Here is a 23,855-nt window from a genome sequence, read left to right on the forward strand (position 1 = left end):
TACACAGCACTGGTTCTGTGGTTGGCTACCCATGTCTTACAGTGTTACCTCTGTTTACTTTTTTGGGCTTTCTCCTGGGGCGGGCTGGCGCTAACGGTGACAGTGAAGTGCTTTTTTGACTTCCTAGATTATTTGATTACTCACTCATGCAAACACTAGACACCCCTGGGAATATCTCAGCTCAAGCTTTCTTCATCTGTGTATCCACGACGTTCCACACAGGATTGTTCAGGTGCCGCTGGAAATTCCACCGTATGTCACTTATTTCGGCCGGATGTCCTTGGGCTTGTTGGCGTTCTTCTATTCTGGTGGATTTGTGAGGACTATGGTTAACTGCTCCTCAGATCTCTGCAGGGTAAATCCAGACAGCTAGCTAGACTATCTGTCCAATCTGAGTTTTCTGTTGCACGACTAAAACTACTTTTGAACGTACACGTTCCACCAAAACAAGTTCCTTCCCGGAGCTCTTTTTCAGCGGCAATGTGGCTCCGTCCGGCGCTTAGAGCCACCCAAAACTTGATCGATCAATTATAATTGGTTTAAAGAAATGCCAATAAACCAGAGAACATTTTTCTCCCATCCCGGAATGCTGTGTGGACTAGCCAGACCCTCCTCCCGCAGCGCTGTGGAGGAAAGTCTGGTAATACCATATTGGAAAAGTCTTCTTTTCCAATAACACTGTCAGATCCTACATACTTATTGCTTGGTTTAGATGTTTTGAGTCAACGTCGATCAGATGGCCAGATCACTGATCATCACTGGCCAGAGCTTGTCCAGATCATGCTTGGATTACCAAAGTGACAGCTCCAATGCCTTTTTTTTAATTTATTTTTTTTTATTTAAACTTTATTTAACCGGGTAGGCCGTTGAGAACAGGTTCTCATTTGCAACGGCGACCTGGCCAAGAAAAGCATAAGCGTGCAAGACAACATACAGTTTCACATTCAATACAATACAGGAATACAGAATACAATAGGCTACATAAAGTGCAGATTAAGTAGGCATTACAAAGCCGGCGCAAAGTGAGGTGTAAGTAAGTCGATGGATATGCGAACGTGATAAGGTAATGACACAGTATACATGAATAGACAGTCTATAACACTGCTATAGATGTAGCAAAGAGTCAAAATACAGTAAATACATATAGTAAAATACAGTGCAAATTGTGGTCTAGTTAGTGATGGAGATCAGTTATAACGCAATATATATAAATAGGCAGTCTATATAAATGCTGAAATGTAATGAAGAGTCAGTATACAGTTAGTGCAAATAGTGGTCTAGTTAGTGATGTAGATCAGTTATAACACAGTAAACATGAATAGACAGTCTATATAGATGCTGAATGTAGTTTTAATGAGTTGAGTTAAATGGAGGGAGGGATGACCTTTTCCATATGCAACTATAATTCTCAGAAACATATGCTGCTGGAAATATGCACAAAAAAAACACACCCTCTCCCTTCCTGTGCTTTTTCAGCCCAGGAACGACCAATTTTAGCACCAACACATACAGATACACATACAGCCTAACAATCCATAAAAAAGAAATTGTCTTGGCTGAATGATATGGTTCAGCATACAGGGTGGATATCTGTATCTGTCGCCTCCCTTGGAGCAGAACCTGCACCCAACAGAAATATACAAGCCTCCAAGCTAGGGACGTGAACAGCTAACAGGAGATGAAGGGGCGGTAGAGAGGACAAAAGTAATGTACATAGAAAAATATGTTTGACGGTTGACTCCCAGGAAGAATATTGGCTTCAATTTGTTTATGTATTTTTTTTTGTCAGAGCATTGCTAGTACTGTAAGCACAACTTAGAGTTTTGGGCAAAAGAGAAGTACAATTAAAGTAATTAAAGGAAGACTGATCGGCGATCACAGCTGATCGATGAAAAGCAGATCTGTTGACTGAGAGAAAATTATCGACATTATCGAATGTCGAAGATGTCCCAGCATTGCACGTGCTTTTTTTTAAACTTTTGTTTCGTGAATGTCGGCAAGACTATAGAGATCATAGTGGATTTTGGGAAGAAGCAAGGAAGGAACTACGCCCCCCTTTAATATCAACAAACTACTGAGACAGCGCGCTGACCAGCAACTCCCGTGCTCTGCGAAGTAAAATGTCAAAAGAGTTTGGTGCTTTGAAGAGAGCCTAGATGGATATACAGCTTCAGTTTCCCGTCAGACAGGGCTGCCTGATGGCAAGGTAAAGCAGCGCAAATATTATAAATATGTGGGTGGGCCTTTTTTAGGTTGCTACAATAGGAACAAGTTTTGCCAGTGCTGCCCCCGTCCCCTGCAGTACATTGCTTATCTTCCGTGTCGGTACTCCTGCCTGCTTCTCCAAACTGGGGGCGTTCCGACCGCCGTCTGTTCTAGGTAATACACTGACTATGGATGAGTGCCTCATACAACCCCATTACAATAAATCTTTGCCGTTTGCCTTCAATTGTACTCGCGCACTTTGATATCATTGTGTTAGTCACAAAAAAGAAAAAAATGTCCCTGATATATACGTTATATGTTATGAACGCTGTCAATTTCCTCACATTGGACCCAACGCACTTTTCCCTTCCCATCTTATATAAACTGAATGAACGTGGGATTTTCTACCCATGAGCTGCATCACAACAGTCAAACTACAACTCTGCCAATAGCTGAAGAAAATGTAAAAGCTAGAAGAAGACAGTGAAGACAGTGCTGCTATCTGTGTCCGCCAGCAGTAGCAGCAGCGTTGTGTGGGATGCCAGCTCTTTCCTCAGATGTCACTTCCAGTCTCCACAGTCTGGATTCCAATGGAGCTATGCTACGCTGGGACACAGTGCATTGTGGGTATTTATTTCCCTCCCCCTGTATGTTGCTTGAGGGTGAAGAGGAGCTATAAATAAACACTGTGCCTTCATGGTCTGTTCATGTGTAGCTCATCAAGGCATCACTCACGCAGCATGGCTTGTACTGCACTCTGCACTCACAAAGCACAAAGTGAACACAGCATGAGTCACCCATTCAACAGTCTATAGGAAATATGAGAATAGATATAGAAAATATTGTAGAAAATAATATAAATGCTCAGCATGGCATGTGGAAGGTATTATTTAGTATTTATATGAATTCAGTGTTGAATCTCTCAGCTGTGTTAAGGCTGGTATGACTCGCATACATCTGGCTTTGGGTGGATGACCCTTATCTTGCTGCTGTGGGAGTTTGCACCTGTGGTGATATGATATTTTTGATATTTTTTTATGAAGTGTCATGCCACTAAGTGGCCCATCCCACATGGAATTACAGTACATGACACCAATACAAAAGTTATTAATTCAGCAGCTTCCGGTCCAATGTCCACACACAGTATACTCTACTTTGCACAAAATAAAGAATATATAAAACACATTACAGCCGCCACAACATAATAGTGTAACCCATAAATTGTCCAACTAATGCTCAACAGTTACATACGTACATAAAACAAAAGAAAATAATCAAAAATAACAGGGAATGTCACTTTGAGACAGAGACTCATCGATACAAAGCAGTCTTCCTTTTAGCCCATGGTTGTTCTAAAAAGTCTGCAAATGAAAATGTTTTATGTGAATATGATTTCAAAAGATTTTTTACTGCATCCTTGATGCCACTGCATATATGAGAGACTGTTGCCTAGGAAACCACCTTGGCATATCCCCTTTTGGTGCTTTTGGTACATTTGTAATAATCCATCTAGCATGAAAAGTATGAGGAGGACGTTGCATGGGTGTCGTGCAGGCTTGCGTAGATGCTTATGTGTGTGCTGCGTGCGGTGCATTTGTGCATGCTTGGCAGTTTGCCTTCACTCGCACACAGTAGCTTTGATATCACTTACAGTTATTGATATGTTAAAGGCTGCTATTTGAAATCTGGGTCCGGTCAGTTGTGTGTTGGGTTTTGGCAGATGCTGCAGGGCATCCTGATGTGGTATTAAGTGACAGTTATCTGATACTGCGTGGGTCAATAGAGCATGTGGATCCAAAGTGTGAGAGTAGAACAAGGGTGGTCAGCCAGTTCAGCATAAAGAGCAAAAAAAAACGCACCATAGCAAAGAGCCACACAACACATGCACGTCCACACTTCAACAGCAGCAGTGACTTCCAGATCTAAGGACAGTCATAATACATAGCAGTTGTCATAGTTTTTTTTACCTAGATTGAGTAGTGGGAAAACCTGACAGTTACAGGGTCATAAATATGTAGTTTTGTTTTTTAAAGAGCCTAAATCCTAATTTCCTAAGACAGCTGCATTATTTAGCTGTCTGAGTAAATAGTGCAATTGTTGTGGACTATTATCTGCTGGTGTGAAAAAATAGCTGGCGAGTACTGTCAATTTGGGATTGACTCAAAATAATCTCACAGTTCCCACTTTCATCAAAGAAGATTTGCATTCAACAGCTACAGAGTTTACGTTGCTATGGACGGAGGATTCCAACCGTAGAGACGGAACGGACTATTTTCTTTAGCGGAAGCAATACATAAATCAATATTTTGTGTCAAATTATTGATTTATTTGGTAAGTAAGCCATGTCGGGGGTGTATTCGCTTTAACAATTGTATTTGCTGCATTATCCCTTACATAAACAAGCCATACTGTTGCATCAAGTGACATATACCTTCATTACAATAAACATAGTATCGCATTGCCAGACCTTCCTCCACAGCGCTGCGGAGGAGGGTCTGGCTAGTCCACACAGCATTTTGAGATGGGAGAAAAACATGCTCTGGTTTATTGGCATTTCTTCAAACCAATCACAATCGTCTTGGGCGGTGCTAAGTGCTGGACGGAGCCACAGTGCCTCTGCAAAATATCCTCAGGAAGGAACTTGTTTTAGTGGAACATGTGTACGTTCAAAAGTAGTTTTAGTCGTGCAACAGAAAACTCAGATTGGACAGATAGTCTAGCTAGCTGTCTGGATTTACCCTGCAGAGATCTGAGGAGCAGTTAACCATAGTCCTCACAAATCCACCAGAGGTTAGAACGACAACACAATGGAAACCCAAGGCAACGGATATCATCTAGCCTAAATGTGTGAAATCTGGTGGAATTTCCGTCGGCAAAAGGAGCAATCCCCGAAGTGGAACGTGGTGGATATAGACTACAATAAACATAATCAATATATTTCATTTCATGCAGCTCGGCAACAAGAAAAGCACTTTCAGCAAGGAACCATATCCCTGAGCATGCTCAGTGGCATCTGCCGACACCAGAGCTCGAAATTGGAGAAGAAGAGCCCCACTGGCCATTTGTATTGTTTTGGAATGAATATTCCACTATTACATTACTATTCGATGTGTTTTCAATAGTAATAGTATACAACAATAGCGTTCTGGTGTGGAAGAAAAATCTATAACAAGCTGAAGCTACACAGGAAATATTTTCAAGGAGGAATTCATACTCCATCAGCTTGTAGCATGGTACAATTTCAGTTTGTGAAAATTGTACCGGACAATTGAAGCATAACAAATGATGCTGCATACATTGCATACGTTTTGCTTGTGTCAAACAGAGTGCTGACTCACATGTGGCTGCATTCTGTAGCGCCGAGTGTCGCTTTGTGTTGATGTGTGCTACATGTCTGCATGTACGCCTGTTACAGAGTGCCTTACACCCAGACAGGTTTCTCTTTCTTTTGTTTTTCCTCCCTCTCATTTTACAACCACACACACACACACACACACACACACACACACACACACGCACATGCACGCACACACACACAAACACACATACACGCACGCACACACACTATAGAGGATGTGGACATGTCAGACCAATGATTCTCCTGTCTTTGCTCGCTGCGCTGCACAATGATGGCTCAGGTGCTGTGCTTGTAAATTAGAGCAGGGGAGGATGTGTGCGCGCATATGTGTGTGTACGTTTGCCAGAGCGAGCCTGTGTTTCTGTGTACACTATAATACTGTAATATAAAAATATGGTTAGAGGCTCTTTTAATCCTCATGTCACGAATAAGCTTGTGTAACAGCTAAAACTCCCCAGGCTTTAAATGAAGGACATGTTCTGTATGCTGTCACTGAGGGACTGAAATGTCATACTAGGACCCCAGTACAAGACCTCATGTGCCTCATGTTTGGCTGCTACATTATTTTTGACTCGGAATAGATTTTGTAATATTAGATATCTTGTAAACTAGCGATAGGTCAGTGGTTCCCAAACTTTTTCACGTTGAGGATCCCTAAACGGAAAAAATAAATAAAAAATGAGACCTGGGACCCCCATTTCATCTGATAGGATTTTTGCTTTTAAAAGTTTTATTATAGGAAGTGTATGAAACCCATGACCAAAATAGTCATTCAGTCAGCATTCTGTCATTGTGTTACTTATGGATGTAATTATAGTGAAACTAAATTATTTCCCTGGGGACCCCCTGGAACCCCATCAAGGTCCCCACTTTAGGAACCACTGCTATAGGTTATATTTTAAACACCCATAAAATGCAGCATAGAGGCCAGTAGAAACTGTTAATCTTATTGACAGTGTTTTTTCGTTTACAGTAATTGTATTAATGTCTCTCATTCAACTTTTCAGTATCCACAGAAATAATAAAAGAAATGGTTAACTGCTCTTACAGCTGGAAAGACTCATTATGAATTACTCTCAGTGGTTCAATACCACCACTTCTTTATAGCAACGCTCACTGATTCTATATTCCCATCAGGCTTTTCTCATAGTTTGGTGTCGTGTGGCTCTTTCTGCACTTGCCCAGTAGATCTGTTTGCCCTCTTATTCGCATTGGAGCTCTGATCTCAGTATTCATTTGAATTTAATTTCACGCTCTGTGAACATTACAGACTCCACAGCATTTTAAGAGCACGAAGAAACATGACCCAATCAAATGAAGGAGGAGTCTACACCCAGTTTATGGAAATCAGCCTAATTGTCAACTAAGCCAGTAAGTAATGAGAACACAGTAAAGTGTAGACAGTAAAATCATTATTTCTCTGGTGGATTGGTGGCTGTCAGCTTCATGGGTTTCAGCAAACTTGACTGGGTCACAGAACATTAGCATTATATAAAATAAGAAAATAAAAACACATAGCAGGTCAAATGCTAATGACATTGACAAAATGTGAAAGTGACTGGTAGCTTTGCTGTTTGTGGTTGCTCACCTTAAAGCAGCAATAGTAGATTTGATGTCCACTTAAGGGCAACAAGCTGCAAACACAAACTTGACATCACCTATTCACCTTATAAAATTGACATTGCAATCTTGTAAGAAAATACTTCCTTATTTACACATCCAGCAGACGCAGAGCCATATTAGTATTCATTCGGAGCCATGTTTCTGGCCTGGTCAAACATTCAGTCTATTAACTCCTTGGGGAAGCTCAGGAGTTAGCTAAACCATGGCTGCTAAAAGCTCCACTATGTTCACCAGCTAGTCGCTAACTTTGTCAGCCGTTTGATGCTGGGCAGGAAGCGTAAAGTGGGTTTTACAGTTATTTTTTTTTTAAAGGATGTTGGTGAAAGTGAATGAAAACAGTAAAGTTGTAAACTGAAACAATGAGCTGAAAGACACGAAAACAGTGTCAAGGCTGAGGAGGACATACAAAGTTGGGTGTTTATTCTCTGTGGGTCCATCACTACGAGCAAACCCTTTCACATTACACGTAGCCATATGGTCAATTGTTAATATAAAAACATCGATGAGTGCACCTTTAAATAGTAATTACCAAAACCTAGATGATGTGGAAGTTTGAGATTTATATCACCCGACTTCTTCTAATAATGTACAAAATGAGGGGAAGTATTTTTCCTTCGCTCAGGAACATGTTTACACATTAGGCTCAGTTTGCTACTCCTAGAGAATACTACTAAGCCTGTGAAAACATGTCACAGCTTGAGCTTGGAGACTACAAACAGAAAGCCTGTGCTACAAACCAGGTGCATGGAGTTGTGAGCATCAACCAGGCACGGAGGGTCTACGTTTTGATCTAGTGTTTTTTTTAAGTTCCCCCAGCTATATGAAAATTCAATATCAAAATCACTGGAGAGTGACAGGAAAGGGGGGAGAAAGAAAGGGGACAACACGCAGCCGGATCTTTGTCAGAATCTAATCTTTTCTGCTTTTATCATTGTCTTAGAAATGCGTCGTCACTAAGTCTTTGAGAATGCTTGAAATGTTTGCTATAAATGTATGTACGTCACTATGTATTAGTCTGGCAGGAAGGCAATAACATATTCATGACTCAATTTGTTGTATGTTGCAGCATACAGGATATGGAATATGGATCCAAGCATGCAGTTAATTGTTAGTCAGCGTGACTATCTGTTTGCTAGCTCTTGAGAAGGGCCACATACACTATCGGGCTGCCTCTCTACTCACACGTATGAATAATTGAGAAGGAAGGTGGAGGGAGACAGTGAGTCAGGAGTTCCTGCTGAATTGTTGTTCAGCATCTCAATCAGAACAGAGACTCTCTGCCCATTTCTCTGTCCCTCTCTCTACAGGATTCAGCTTCTATTCTACTGCATGTTTAAATATTTCCCAAGACTTTATCCGGCACATTTTCTAATAAACTTATCTCAGTTTACTTTCTGTGATTCATTGAATAGAATGTTCATGAAAGGTTTTATATTAATAAGGTTCATAAAACTCAAAAGATCCCCATGTGCGCAGTGTTTATCGCGAGCGGCAATGGCCGCCATAACTGCACAGACAAAGAAAAGCGACGTCTTAACATGAAATCACTGTTCGCAGTGCAGAGGCAATGCCCCCCTGGCAACAAATCATTTTTGAAATAATTTACCCCATGAATTAGAGCTATGATTTCTTGTAAATTTGTTATTGTACGCTTATTGGGACATGATTTTACAGTAGATCAGAGGCAACTATTTATGTAGACGTTAAATGGTAGTGGCTGTGCAATCTGACCCTCACTGTGGGAAAAACAGAGAGAGACGGGCAGAGAGTGAGACAGACGGGCCGACACACTGGGATAGAGACAGACAGAGAGATGAAAAGAGTATGATGATGCAGGCTGCTGACTCATCAGCCCTGTAGGGATTATCCCTCTCAATGTGTGTGTGTGTGTGTGTGTGTTTATCTGCTGCCTTACTACCGAAGAGGACATGCACACAGCAATCATTACTGCATGAAGAAAGTATGATGGAGAAAGCAAAAGTGCGAGCAGTCTTGTAGCAAAGTGACCTTGAATGCATTTTTTTGCATTATTATTCGTTCAGTCCCTTTTCAAATACATCTATTATGGGCTATTGGACTTGATTTATTCATGGAAGTAGAAAAGTGCATCCTAAACCAGAAAAAAAGAATGTATTAGGTGTGTTCAAAACCGGTCCCTATTATGGAATTAGTGCACTATATAGTGTGTTCGCCATTTTGTAGTGGTGTTCGAATTCTCCGCGGTTCATTTCATTCACTATATAATCCACTATAAAATACCCACAATGCACTGCTAATTTGAGTGTACATAGGATGTACCCTACATTTTACTCCCCTATACCATAATGCAACATGGCTGCGTTTTCCCAGAGGAGGAGAAGAAGCAGAAGTCACCGCGAAAACTGAAAAGGAAAAATGGAGCGGGCTTTGGTTTCTAAACAGTGCAAATGTAACATGCAACATATATAATATACAACCTGTTACTATTCTCCTGAGTGCTCGCTTTGTTTCAGAGATGTATTAGAAGTATTTTTGTTTCCGTTTGTTTACATGATGCTGGGCGTGCCCGCCTCCACACACAGCAGCACACACACATGCAAAAGATTACAAATAAAAATATTACGGTGCAAATCCTCCATCATAATAGCAATGCACCAAGGTCCAAACACGCCTGGCTTTTAAAGGGAATGGGAGATGACCCTCTGATTTGTTTATTGCATGTCACGCCCAAAACACACCTATGATTAATGAAGACACTATGGTCAACCCTTTTGAACCATGCGCCCGGAGCGCGGACCCTTTTGTCCACCGTCAAACTAGCAAAAGTGGATTTGGACACGCCCTAAACGCAGCTGCGCCAGGCGCTTCATGCCGTGCGCTTAGATTGTTAAAATAGGGCCCTATATAGGGAATAGTGAGTGAGTGAATGAGGGAACACTTGGGGTTCTCATTGGAATGTGACACACTGACAATTTAAGGTGGTTGTTTCAAAATGGAACCATTTTGGATTGAAAATCATTGGTCAGTGTTTGATGTTCTATACTAAAGAGAGTCACTTTTCATGTCAAGGATGCGAAGTCAATTCCAAGATGCATACAAATAAATCATGATCAGAAAAGGATTTATTGCCAACTTCACAAGGAATTTGCCTTGGTGGTTGGTGCCAGCGGTGGAAAAAGTACTCAGATTCTTTATTTAGTAAAAGTACTAATACCACACTGTAAGAATACTCAGTTACAAGTAAAAGTCCTGCATTGAAAATGTTACTTAAGTAAAAGTATGTAAGTATCATCAGGAATTGTACTTAAATTATTCAAAGTAAAACTCAATGCAGAAAAATCCTATTTTAGAAACTGGAAACAATTGAAACAGTTCTGGTAATTTAAATAAGTGTTTATTGGCTAATACTTTCAACAGTATTTCTATGTATATTGTAGTTTAATTTATAATAAAGCATTGTATTGTATAAACTGTTTTGTGTGCAAAAAATCTTAATGTGTAAAGTAACTGGTAACTAAAGCTGTCAGATGAATGTAGTGGAGTAAAAAGTACAATATTTCTCTCTGAAATGTAACGGAGTAGAAGTAGAAAGTGACATGAAAAGAAAGTACAAGTACCTTGAATTTGTACTTAAGTACAGTTTTTGAGTAAATGTACTTAGTTACATTCCACTACTGGTTGCTGCATACATAAACAAACATGTTGAACATTTAATATGAAATACACAATAAATACAGAAACAAATATATTCATAATAGCTGTTTAATATTAGAAAAAAGAGGCTGAATGGTTTAGTGCAGGATGTGCAAAATATATATTGTATGTGCACTGGACAATTATTGTGAACAAATCCCCTTTAAAGACCAAAAACAAACAATATATTAGTCTTTTTCTAAATTTTCTGATCCCCCCCCACCCACTACCACTATTAGTGGCACTCTATCACAAGCCCGTTTGTTAATATATATTTTGTTTTTATAGCTGGGCACTGTAGTTTTTAGCAAACCTTACTCAAACAGGAGAAATTGTTGTTTTTTTTTAACTATATTCAACTGCGGAGTAATACACATTTGGTGCTCCAGTGAGCATTTGCAGCTTGTGTGGGTATATCTAAGTCTTTGCTTGTTGACTCCAGGAAGTCTCCCGGGCCAAGAAGTAGACACAACATAACTTCCCATGAAACTGTTTTTTCCACTTAAGACGTGTCAATTACAGAGTTTTAGCATGTTTTATATCCTTTCATAATACAATGTATCAATAACCCTATACATAAAACTGTCAAAACTGTCTTTTATAAAAGTTGTCACAAACATTCAATTTGTTCCATGTCTTATTTCAAAGTAAAACCTTTTCATTCCCAAACCCGCTATTGCTCATGCTAACTAGTGACAGATTGCTCCATGTGTGAGGTGTACTGCCATTTAGTCTATATTAAGCAAGCGTGGAAAAATCCATAAACACCTCTCAGCTACCTGAGTGTCTCCGGGCAGTAAATGTGCAGAATGGATATGCCACTATTAATGAATCACAGGACTAAACGGAGGTTGCTCTGCGTCTGCCCTGCTCTGCCGAATCAAGGCTTTTAAAATGACGTGGGTCATATTTTCTGTCCCTCTCTGTCCATCACTCTGTATACTTATCTAATTCCTCATACTGTCTCTGAAGATATGCCCTGAGGTTTGCCATGGAGCACAGCTCACACATCTGCCAGTGAATGGATGGATATTCCTCACATAGGCTTTACTGTTATAGCTGACAGATGCTGATACACAGAAGGAAGGAAACACAACTACAGATTGGTCTCATTTATTAGGTATTACTGTGGCAAAGTATTACCCTGGAAATCCAGAGTTCTCGCGAGAGCACAGTTTGAATTTGCTCAGCGAGTCACTCTGGCATTCAGTAATGCTGCTCATTAACTATGCCCTTGTAGCCGAGCTGCACCAATCACATCGGTGTATCTGATATAGGCGGATTATAGATTGTCCTCTTGGTCAAATCCCACTTAAAAGTGGTAAGCTTTTAGCTTACATTTTGGTTTCCACCAACTCTTGAGGGAAATATCTGGCTGTTTAGCTGAAAAATGTTCCACTATGTTTACCAGCTAGTTGCTCTGTTTGGTGGGTTTATCCAAGCGGCAACCTTCAGTGCTGAAAAATGAAGCCAACGCGGAAGTGCAGTTCCTTAAATGGCCACTTGAAGCTGACTGCAAAAGTGAGTCAATTCCCATTGACCCCATGTTAAAATGGCCAACTTTACAGCAGAAATAACATGCTTACAGTCTGGTAAAAAAACGGTTTTGGGGCGCCCAGATAGCTCAGTTGGTAAAGCTGGCGCCCGGGTTCGACTCCGACCTGCGGCCCTTTGCTGCATGTCATTCCCCCCCCTCTCTCCCCTTTCATGTCTTCAGCTGTCCTGTCAAAATAAAGGTTGAAAATGCCCCAAAAAAACAATGTTTAACTAATTTCACCTTTTGTGACAACTGTATGGGGTGTGGGGGGGTAGCGTTTACATTTTATAATGGCTTAAAGTTATGCATAATAAAAGAGTGTGAAATAGGGCGAGTATAGACTGCTTCATTTGGCCTGCCTCAGCTCCATCCACGCTCCACCTCTTTGCCCATTTTTGGAATAGCCGGGAGGCACTGCCAAAATGGCGATGACCAGACGGAGACTACCTCCACATTTGATACAGTCTATGGGTTTATCAAAGGATTTTCCTCTGAAAACTGCTGCCTGCTGTTTGGAATGACACTGATGAGAGAAATAGAAACAGTAAAGTTACAGCCGTAAAACCAAAACAATGAGCTAACAGATGCTAAGCTACAAAGAGCTGAGGGTTATTGCAGAGTCAAGTGAAAAGTCTCCGTAGGGTCATGACCATAGACTATAAAACAGGCCGTGACCTGTTTACATTACACACACAGATATTGATTAGTGCTGCTTTAAATAAAATGTTGTAACTTAAAATGCTTTCGTCACTTTTTTTTAAAGATTATTTAACACAACTCTGATATTATGACAACCTCGGATATGTGACTTTTAGCAGTGCAGTTTGTTTAATGAGCAATATGACCTTTATTTCCCAAGGAAAGTGATTATTTTAAATTCATCATCATAGAGTAACATAGATTTATAGAGTCAATAATCAACAGATGTTGCTGTAACATCAAGTCTTGTCTCTGAACCACTAGATCGACCATATCAAAGAGGCCAGTCTCTCAGAACCTTTGTGTTCCTATACTGTAGCACTGTCTGTCTGTCTGTCTGTCTGATTCTGATCGGTAGAAAGTCTGATTCGCATTGCAATCCCTGCTTGTCTTCTGGTTCCTCTCTATCTCTCTGCTGTGGAATATTCCACTCTACCTCTGCCTGTGCTGGCATTAATGACTAGCTGCAGAAAGGAACACAGCAGTAGCTAGTGTGACTCACACCAGGCAATAGAGGCATAATGGAAAACACTTATCTAGATACATTTCATTAAGATGGAAAATGGCAGCGTCCAAAGTCAATTCTGTTGATAAAAACTAGCTCCTTGTGCTTGCAAAAAGACTGCTAAATAGGTATCTGATGCCATAATAAGAGGAATTAACAAATGTTGACAGACATTGCACCCTGCAAACCTGTCAGATTGAACTAATTAGCTAGTCTTAGACTGGCATACAGTATAACCTCCGGTTTTAGTTAAATGGCCCTGTACTTTTGACTTGTTCAAGTGGTATTCAATAATGGTAATGGAGTTTGTTGCTAAAGATAATGTTCTTTACACAAGTGACAGATCTTGAATTTATAATGAACACCTTTCTACTATAGTAAAAGTGGTGAATTAGCACTTAAAACAAGGTATAATATCTCCTTTGCAGAGGTTTTGCCTATTTGAGGAAAAACTGCTCTGGGAAATACAGATGGTGAATTGAAATAAGGATGCAAAAGGGTGCGGCGGTGAAATGCAGCAGAGCCCAGACCCAGTTGCACTGCATTACCTCTAGCACACTCCTGTTTTTCATTTCTCACCCATCTTATATCATTACAAAGGCTGTACATGCTGTAGCTGCGCTGTGTCTCTCCCCAGCTATTATCCACCATCTGACCTCCTGTTCCTCCTCTGCTTTATGCTTCTCAGACCTGATCCAGGCCACCCAGGAGACCAATGTGAACGTCCCCCAGATGGCTGACACGCTGATCGAGAGGGCCGGCAACGCCAGCTGGGTGGTGGTTTTCAAAGCCCTGATTGCCACACATCACCTCATGGTGCATGGCAACGAGGTGAGCTTTTCACATACTGTTTACACACCTGAGTACGTACTTGGTGGCTGGTTTTAATGTCTGGTAAAATGCAGTCAGATGAAGTGAGTAAGCGACTTTACCCCAGCTGATCCACTGCCACTGACCACCGTAGTGTGGTTGTAGCCCCCAGTAGAGACATCAGAAGACAGCTGTACTGGGAAGCTGTCAGATGTAAAGTAGGATGGTGCTTTCCACACAAAACCCAAGGTAGCCACACATCTACCAGCTCAAAACACACAGTAGCAGGAGCACAGATTGCCTTTCGTGCAAGCTGTAGTTTTGATCTCTATTCATTCAGCCATGTTGTGAGTGTAAAAAGGTGGAAATAACTTATCAGCACACTAGTATCACAGTTAAAATGGGCAACTGTTAATTCTGTTAGGTAAAAATAAGACAAGACAACATGTGTTTTGTTTTGAGCTAACATTGCTTTAATTGACCAGTTCATTCATTTTTATTTCCACCAATCCAGACAATTCATATTTTAACCTCATCAGACTTTTTTTTCAAACCCACAGAACTACATTTTAGATTTGGGGGAGTTCCCAAAATTTCAAAAGACACCAATGTGTCAGGCTGAATTTTGGGTAAATGTGAATAAAATGATGCACTAGGCATCTAGAATATATTTCCATTTGATGGGATGTCTGCAGCCATTAAAAAAAGTCAATAGCTTCAAAGAAGATGTGATGCTGTCAGATGGTTTGGAATAAGTAGATTTTTCATACTTTAAAGCTGCACTAAATCAATATTTTTTATATGAACGATAAGTTAAAAGTCTGTGAAATGTGCCCGCTTGTGGTGAATAACCCACAGATAATCATCACCCAACTCTGCGGTACCTTCATAGATGTTTTAGCGTCATTTTGGTTTTATGGACCAAGACTTTACTGTATTGGTTCTCTCTCAGGTCTCTCACCAGTGTCATTTCCCGATAGAGCAGGCAGCTGTTTTTAGCTAAAGGTTTTAATAACACCCACTGTACATTTCCTGCCTGGCACCAAGTGGTAGATGGAAGTTAGTGACTATAGCCATTTAGCATTAAGCAGCTAAAGATGCAGATAACTCCCTTAGGAGTTGGAAGAGACCAAAACAGAGCTAAAAGGGGAATAAATATAGGACTTTCATTCATCAGGTGGACAGAAACACATCTCCAAATGAATGCTAATGTTGCATCATGTCTGCTGGATGTGTAAATGGTCAACTGTTGCTAACACATATTATCTATATTATCGTATAGTTGTTGTGTGTTATGTGTATAGTAATGTTATATTAGGTGACAATATGTCAGTGTTGTGTTTACAGCTTGTCACGCTGCCCTCCAGTGGCCAAATATCAATTAATGCAGGTTTAAAGCTACGATTATTGAGTAACTGGCATTACTTCACCCCAAGGTCTTCTCTATACAATACCCTTTACATTTTTTACTTATGTTACATAGTTGTATGGCCTCAACAGTAGTCATGGAAGTATCAAAGGGACTGGCCTTCTGCTTCCTGGCCCTGACCCCCTGACCCAGTTTATGTCCCTTACAGAAAAGAAAAAGCTCTGAATAGACAACAAGGGATAACTCAGAGAGATAAACTGATGCTTGTTTACAGCCCTTTAGAGAACCCAAGCTGCCACTGAAATGCAGATGACACAAAGGAGAGAGAGAGAGAGAGAGAGAGAGAGAGAGAGAGAGAGAGGGGGGGGGGGGGGGGGGGGGAGTAATTGATACAGCAATACCAGAGAAAGAAGGAGAACATATTTTAAAATATTCAATAGGAGAGAGCAAGAGAAAACAAACTGTAGTTGATAGAGACTGAGAAGACAATAAGAAATAATGTGAGATCAAGCCATCCGCTCATTTAGTCATTCACTTACGTTTACGTAAAATCATGGAGTGGGGGGGTTTCCTTCCCAGCATGCATTGGGTGAAAAGAGATTTAGAGATATGAAGATAACAGCTTTAACCTCTCTAGAAGACACAGCAGGTGTCAGGGGGAGAGGGTAAATGGTGGTGCCACAATAGGATACTGTGGCCCTTATATACACACACACACACACACACACACACACACACACACACACACACACACATTTCACAAATAGGTTCAGTTTGTGTGTGAATGATGTGATGAAGTGATCTTTTATTTGTGTAAGCACTCAAAGTGATGGTGGTGGTGTCATAAATGCGTGAGAACAATGCAGTTATGATTAAGAAGGCAATATACTGCATTTATACAGAACTGTGTGTGTCTTCTGTCTCTCGAGACGTGCCTGTCTTTAGCCAGGGCTTTGCTGTTGTATTGTCCCTAATGATGATACAGTGAGTGTGACTGGAGAGAGAGAATGAGAGTGAAAAGAAAAAGGGAGGAGGGGAGGTAATGTTAAGCTCACCATTTCTTCAGGGAGGGGTTTTCCTTCCTAACCTCCCCTTATGTTAGTATGCTCTGTATTGCATAAATGCAGCCACTGAATAAGCATCAGCAGCTTGTTCTAGCCTATTTGTCTTTATATTCCCTGGTCCCTTCATGTCTCTAATTCATATTCACACCCTCCCACTCATGAAGGCTGCAGCATTGCTCCTTTATTGCTCTCTAATCATTTAAGGAAAAAGACGAGTATAGAATCACACCTCTTATATCAATTCCACTTCTTTTTCTGCTACAGGCACTTTCACAGGTTTGTGGTAGAATGCTGAAAGCGCTGAGATAGCTGTGAACATCAAACAAACCTTTTCTTATATTTAAGAAGGAGCCAGCTGTTTGAAAATGATCATGCAAATATAACAAGCCATGACTACTGGGATATAATATGTTCATTCATAACTGTGAAGTGTAATCCATGGTTATTTCTCAATTAATGAAAATATTTCTTTCATCGAAATTCAAAATTCTCATGTAATTTTTTGCCAACATTTGAGCTATTTCACCATTTGTCATTTAGTGACTGGCAGAAAACTAAATGCTGTGTGTGTGTCCTCTCCTGCAGAAATTCTTGCAGTTCCTATCATCTAGAAACACCTTATTCAACCTTGCCAACTTCCTGGACAAAACCGGCTCCCATGGTGGGTGGTGTTACTTTTCTTCCCATCTTTGATTTAAGCAACCCTACATCATTTTCAACCTTGATTCATCCCTTTATTCTGGCCTTTCCATTGCCAATTCCTTCACCCTTTCATTTGTGTGTTCCACTCTCCTTCTAACACCTACATTTCACACCTGTTTTTAAGCCGTGTTGAAACACGTGCAACAGTAGAATGTTACTTACAACCAACCCAATTACCCCTCTATCCATCCCTCAGTTCCTGCTCTGTAATCCCTCGCTCCCCTCAATTAAACCCATCTCCGTGGTGATAAACACCGGCTTCACAGTCTGTTGTCATGGAGATTTAGTCTTCTGGTGATTGGAGTATCTTCAGAGTTTAGAAAGCTAAATTGTGCTAAGAAATCTGTGATTCCACAAAGAAAATAAAACTCTGTAGTTGTTAATAGTTTCACTTGCCAAAAGTTAGATAAGAAGCAACCACTTACTACAGTAGAAGTACCTATTTAGCTTTAGATAGGTTTACCTTGTAACTTGCTAGCCGTTTCAGTCTTTCAGCTAAGCTAATCGTCTTTTAGCATACAGACAAGAGAGTTAGATAAAGAGTGACACCACTCTCATATCTGTCTGTTAAATATAAGGCTACAGCCAGGCCATTAGCTTAGCTAGGCTAAGCATGAAGACTTGAAGCAGGGGGAAACAGCTAGTGTGATTTTGTAACTTATTTTTTACATGTTGGTTTTGGTAGGGCTTATGCAAATGATATAGCATGTTAATTAGCGAGTTGTAGAGATGCTAGCAGATGCATTTTTTCTTTTAACCTTGGGCTATCTGTTTCCCCCTGCTTCTAGTCTTTATGCTAAGCTAGCTCCATACTTGGCATACAGACAAGTGAGTGGTATTAATCGTCTCCTGTTTTCTAAAAATGAACTCTTATTTTAAAGACTGAGATTAATCCACCATTGTCTCACCCATATATTCATCACAGGTGTAAGGTGCAAAGACTCTTTACAATTGCATTCAAGACATTTTGAAATTTTGTAACATCTTGTTTTCCTAAGCCTTGTAAGAGCCAACTCATACCCTGCACTGAGTTGACATTGCACACTGTGCATGTGTTTACCTATGAGTGTGTCTTCCTCAGGATACGACATGTCCACGTTCATTAGACGCTACAGCCGCTATCTCAACGAGAAGTCCTTCGCCTACAGACAGATGTCTTTTGACTTTGTCCGAGCCAAGAAAGGGTAACGTCTCTCATTTCTCATGACACCGCCCTGCGACTATTTCAGCATTATTATTGATTTTTTTTAGTTTTGTTACTTTATCCGAGACCAGAACATGCCTCTTTCTTACTTGCCCTCCATATCCATTAAAATAACAAACATCCCACTGGGGTGCCGTTGTGTGGGATGGACTCCAGCCCGGCGTTGGGCCAAGTGCATGGCTTTACTGCGTGTACTGAGTGCAGAGATGAATACAGAGTGGGTTATTACTCATTTTCACAGAGCGGACAGCTCTGTTTAGCTGGCAGACACAAGGTCCCTCTGGCTACATATCTGGCACTGAAAAATATAAATGCAGACTAAAGAATAGAGATCAGACATATTGGTGGATACTATATGTGTGGCAGGTACAGACAGGTATTCTACTACTGTATGTGTTGAGAGACAGACGTGGATCGGAGTCTTTCTGTCTGCGAGCTGCTGCTTAATTCTAACATTTTCTATTTCTTTCTGTCGCCCTCTGTCTCAGAGCGGAGGGAGTGATGAGGACCATGTCAGTAGAGAAGCTGTTGAAAGGAATGCCCACCCTGCAGAGCCAGATCGACTCACTGCTGGATTTTGAAGTGAGTGACACTCGCTAATAAGGAACAAAGTCATGTTACAAGGTTACTGAAGTTTCTGAGGGTTAAACACAGTATATAAAAGCTGCCAACTGGATTTAACAAAGCTCAGTGCTGTAAGCAGCAAAAAACAGTCTATGAAGACATGTCAATAGACCTTTTTCACAGCAGACATGTTGACATGTCATAGTAGGAAAAGCACAGGTGTATTCAAAACCATTCATGATGGCTGCATTCCACTTAGGAGAGGCCCTGGTACTGTGCATGCTGACTCACTGAAATAGCTTAGTGAATGTTGAAACGAAACCTACGCCCTTGTCAGTGGTGTTGATTTCAAATGACTTATTACTGTGTAATATAAAATTCTCTATTTGCTATGCCTCCAACAGCGGGGCTGGAAAAATATACCATTGAGAGTACTTTTATACATTACATCAATATTAGCCTGTGACAATATCCACCTTTGGTGAAATTGTATTATCTTTTTCATTAAATACTGTTTGGAAATTTGTCATTTCAAAGCTATTTTGTGCTCCATCTGTTCATCTTCAAAACCCTAACCACACTGTTCCTCCTGGCTTTTATTTCTGTCCACAGGTGCATGCACAGGACCTGAACAACGGGGTGATAAATGCCTGTTTTCTCCTGCTCTTCAAAGATCTGATCAAGTTATATGCCTGCTACAATGACGGCATCATTAACCTGCTAGGTAAAGAGTCACTCCCTTCAGTTTATCACTGGAGTCATTAAATAATCAATGAACAAAAAGTTAGGTGCCCTTAAAATATAAGATTATTATATACATGTTTTTATTTGTAGTACCAAAATACTTTCCACATTCCCTACTCTGTCTGTTGCAAAAAAGTTATTTTCTGAAACAGCTGAGCACTGTACTGTACACAGGGGTAAATGATTGCCTTTGATGGGGGACTATTTTTATCTGAAGATCCTGTGCTCTAGTATTTACAGCAGCAGAACACTGTATGTGGGATCAAATCAAAATAAACTACGGTTCCTAGGTTGATGGTAATGAAGGAACCCAGTGCAGTGGTTTGGCTCACTTATGTGTTTTTAACAATGTCTTTGGACATTAATGGAGCCTTATGGCACCACAGAGGAATACGAGATGTCAGGCTTTGGTTACACAGACAATACATCAGTCAGTTAGATTCATTGTTGGTTTTGGTCTTTTCATGGGATTTGTTAACAAAAAAAAAACAACATAAATTTCACCAGAGTTATGCTTTTACCTTAACGGGAATAATAATTCACATTTCACAAATCTCTGTTTTCCAGAAAAGTTTTTCCAGATGAAGAGAAGCCAGTGTAAAGACGGGCTGGAGATCTACAAAAGATTCCTGACACGAATGACTCGGGTTTCAGAATTCTTCAAAATTGCTGAGGTAGCCTGCAGAGCACGTTATATCACTGAATAGCAGCTACTGTAAGTCTGGCTTGTAACGGTTGTATTGAAATGTCACTGTCTTCTTTTACAGCAAGTGGGAATAGACAAAAATGACATACCTGAACTCACCCAGGTAAGATTGACAATGGCGTTTCCTTACCTTTGTTTATTTTCAAAAAAATATGACTGGAGCCTTTCAGTTTTTTAGGCTACATACTAACAGAGCATGTCAGTGTTGTTTCTAACTACTGCATGTCGTGTGAATGTCTAAAGCTATTCTCAGTTTTTTCACCATTATTGCTCCTCTTTGATAATAACGAAACATTCACACACAGCTACTCTATGCTGTAAAAAGTACACATATCACTTCTGTGCCCTATGTGCACTTACGTTCTCCACGCAACCAATGGGCTGTGGTTGTAGTTGATTGATGGCCCCTATGCCCTCCTTCTCTTTTCACTTCCAGAGATGCAGATTGATCATTCAGGCTGAGAGTGTGAGTAGCGAGCGCAGAGCTAGCTTTGGGAAGCATACAGCTTAGGAAACATTTGAACTCTCTCTGAGTGCACTGAATTGAAGCACACTGCACAGCGAGTGCACACCAAGCAGGCGCTCTGATGAAGTGGGATGATGTGACTGGAAGAGCTGATTGGATACGCTGTGATATGCTGAGCAATGCTGCCGACCAGGCGTCTTCCGCTGCTAAAACTCTGAGCTAAACATGGTTTTAGTTCAACAACTGTATAAAGGCACAGCAGATTGCTATCCTCAAATTGTGCTAAAGAGTTTCCATAACAGCTGTAAAGATAATTTTTTGCCCTTTTTTCAATTTCAAATTTTTGGGTCACCGACTATAAGTGATTCCCAGGATGACATGCAATTTCTGCTGTTGGCTCCTGAAGTAGTCCCAGGCTTCTAAACTATTCGTGGTGTGTGTGTGTTTGTGTGTGTGTGTGTGTGTGTGTGTGTGTGCGCGTGCGCGCGTGCGTGCGTGCGTGCATTTGTGTGTTCTGTTTTGGAAACTCTATAGCTAAGGTTATTCTTTCAGACATGGCAGTGTGGATGACTTGCATGAAAAGCATGCTGTATTGCTGTCTGATTCAACTCAGGCTTGATAGTTCACAGAGAGCCAATGGTATCAAACAGATCCACACCATGCCGAATTGAACATACTGTAACTGTATTGTAGAACATTTGAAATAGATAAGGGGTGTTGGAAATCCAGAACATTTCAAATTCATTAACTCAGGGATCTTCAACAGGGGGTCCGTGACCCCTAGGGGGTCCTCAGAGTCAATGCAGATGGGCCTCCAAATTATGGTTACATTTTTTAAAAAGTTTTTTTCAAAAATTAGAAAAGTCCTAAAAAATGAACATATTATTAGCAAACTAGCTAGGTAGGTAAGGTAGTCACTAACGCCGCCTTCACACTGGCAGTTGAAATCAGCTCCGATACGGCTTCGAAACGACCGGAAGTCATTCATTTCCTATGGAGATTCGCAGACCGCATGCGAATGGGTCCGAACTGGGTCTGAACGAGTGCGGTGCGAAAAAAATCGTGTCAGTTGGTCATCCGGATGTGTTCAAAAAATGTCACTCTTGCGAAAGGCTACGGACGGTTCCTATCCGACAATTCCAGCGTTGATGGTACTGATAAACAAACCTGCTAATGCTAATTAGTTAGCTAGCAACAGACATCGAACTATTGACATTATACCGCTATATCACATTTAACCGATGTGACATGTCAACGTCCTGGGCAACTTTTCTCCACGCAGCAGCCTTTCTGTTTATATCTGTATAAGAGAGGTCATAGAGAATCGTACATTCAGACACTTATCAGTCGTTCTAGTCTCTCCGCCATTTTTGTGAGTCGCTTCCGAAGCTTTTCAACAGTGTAGTATGACGTCCGCTGGGGGCGTATTGCGTATTACGGAGCTGATTTCAAGTGCCAGTGGGAAGGCCATTCACAGATACAGTTATTCCTAAGGATTCACAGTGCCACATGATGTTTAACATTAAAATAAGACTTATAAAATCATTCCAACAACTATTTTAATAGCTTAGTATTCTATGCAAATAGGTATGTATATAAAGGTTTTAGGCCGCCCTACACGTTATTGTAGGCCCAGTTTATTATGCGATTGCGAATGCATTTTATACAATATATGTAGTAGGTAGTCCTTGCTCCGTCTCTCTTCCAGTTAAGGGGTCCTTGGTTTAAAAAACATTGAAGATCCCTGCATTAACTCATTCAAATGGATTGGTCAAAGCCGTGTAGATGTGCTTGGAGAGTTGCAAGATTACCTTGAGTCAAAGCTAAGTGCTTGGATTATGTAAGTAGACTAGGGACGACAACGCCCACAGATGGCCTTTTGTTGCATTCAGTTGTAAATTGAAGTTTCTTCCTTTAAATATCAGTTAAAAATAATAGAGGAATTACATCAGCACAAAAAAGACAGAATCGGGCGCCTGGATAGCTCAGTTGGTAGAGCAGGCGCACCTATATAGAGGTTTACGCCTCAATGCAGCGGGCCCGGGTTCAACTGCGACCTGCGGCCCTTTGCTGCATGTCATTCCCCCTCTATCTCCCCTTTCATGTCTTCAGCTGTCCTGTCAAAAATAAAGGCCGAAAATGCCCCCAAAAAAGTAAAAAAAAAACAGACAGAATAATACTACCATCCGACTGACTGTAGAGTGGAGAAGTGTTGTTATGTCATCACTCATATCCACTTGCATGCTATTTTTTAGAGCTGTAAGTAGATGGCAGAGTCCGTCATATCAAATGATATTCTAAACATATTCCTGAAGGCCTGTTGCTGTCACATCCACAGGAAATTGTTCAGCAACGTTAATATTGGAATCTACAGACGAGAACGTCACCTGTTCATGTCTCAGTGTTTCACTAATGGAGCTGTTATACCGGTATCTGTCCTTTGTCTGCAGAACAGCCTTCTTTGCCCTTGGTGGTGAGGACAGACCCTTTAAAATCTAGATGATAATTGGTCTACCTCAGTGACAAGACAAAAAATTATCAGCCTCTCTGCCTTGTTGGTCTCTCAAAGTTTTAAGGATAATAGATGAGACAGCTTTAAATGGATGGATCCAGAAAATGAAGCAGGG

General features: G+C 40.8%; 1 protein-coding gene across 1 annotated transcript in view; it reads left to right on the top strand.

Moving 5' to 3' along the window:
- Window positions 1–23,855, top strand: part of snap91a (synaptosome associated protein 91a) — a 59,951-nt gene that overhangs the window by 12,289 nt on the left and 23,807 nt on the right. The window contains exons 2-8 of the mRNA XM_078251944.1: window positions 14,288–14,430; window positions 17,428–17,503; window positions 18,626–18,728; window positions 19,237–19,330; window positions 19,925–20,036; window positions 20,624–20,730; window positions 20,824–20,865. Coding sequence (XP_078108070.1) covers window positions 14,288–14,430; window positions 17,428–17,503; window positions 18,626–18,728; window positions 19,237–19,330; window positions 19,925–20,036; window positions 20,624–20,730; window positions 20,824–20,865 — 677 coding nt within the window. The remainder of the gene's footprint in view (window positions 1–14,287; window positions 14,431–17,427; window positions 17,504–18,625; window positions 18,729–19,236; window positions 19,331–19,924; window positions 20,037–20,623; window positions 20,731–20,823; window positions 20,866–23,855) is intronic.

The sequence above is a fragment of the Sander vitreus genome, chromosome 6 (assembly GCF_031162955.1).
Source record: "Sander vitreus isolate 19-12246 chromosome 6, sanVit1, whole genome shotgun sequence".
Classification (NCBI taxonomy): domain Eukaryota; kingdom Metazoa; phylum Chordata; class Actinopteri; order Perciformes; family Percidae; genus Sander; species Sander vitreus.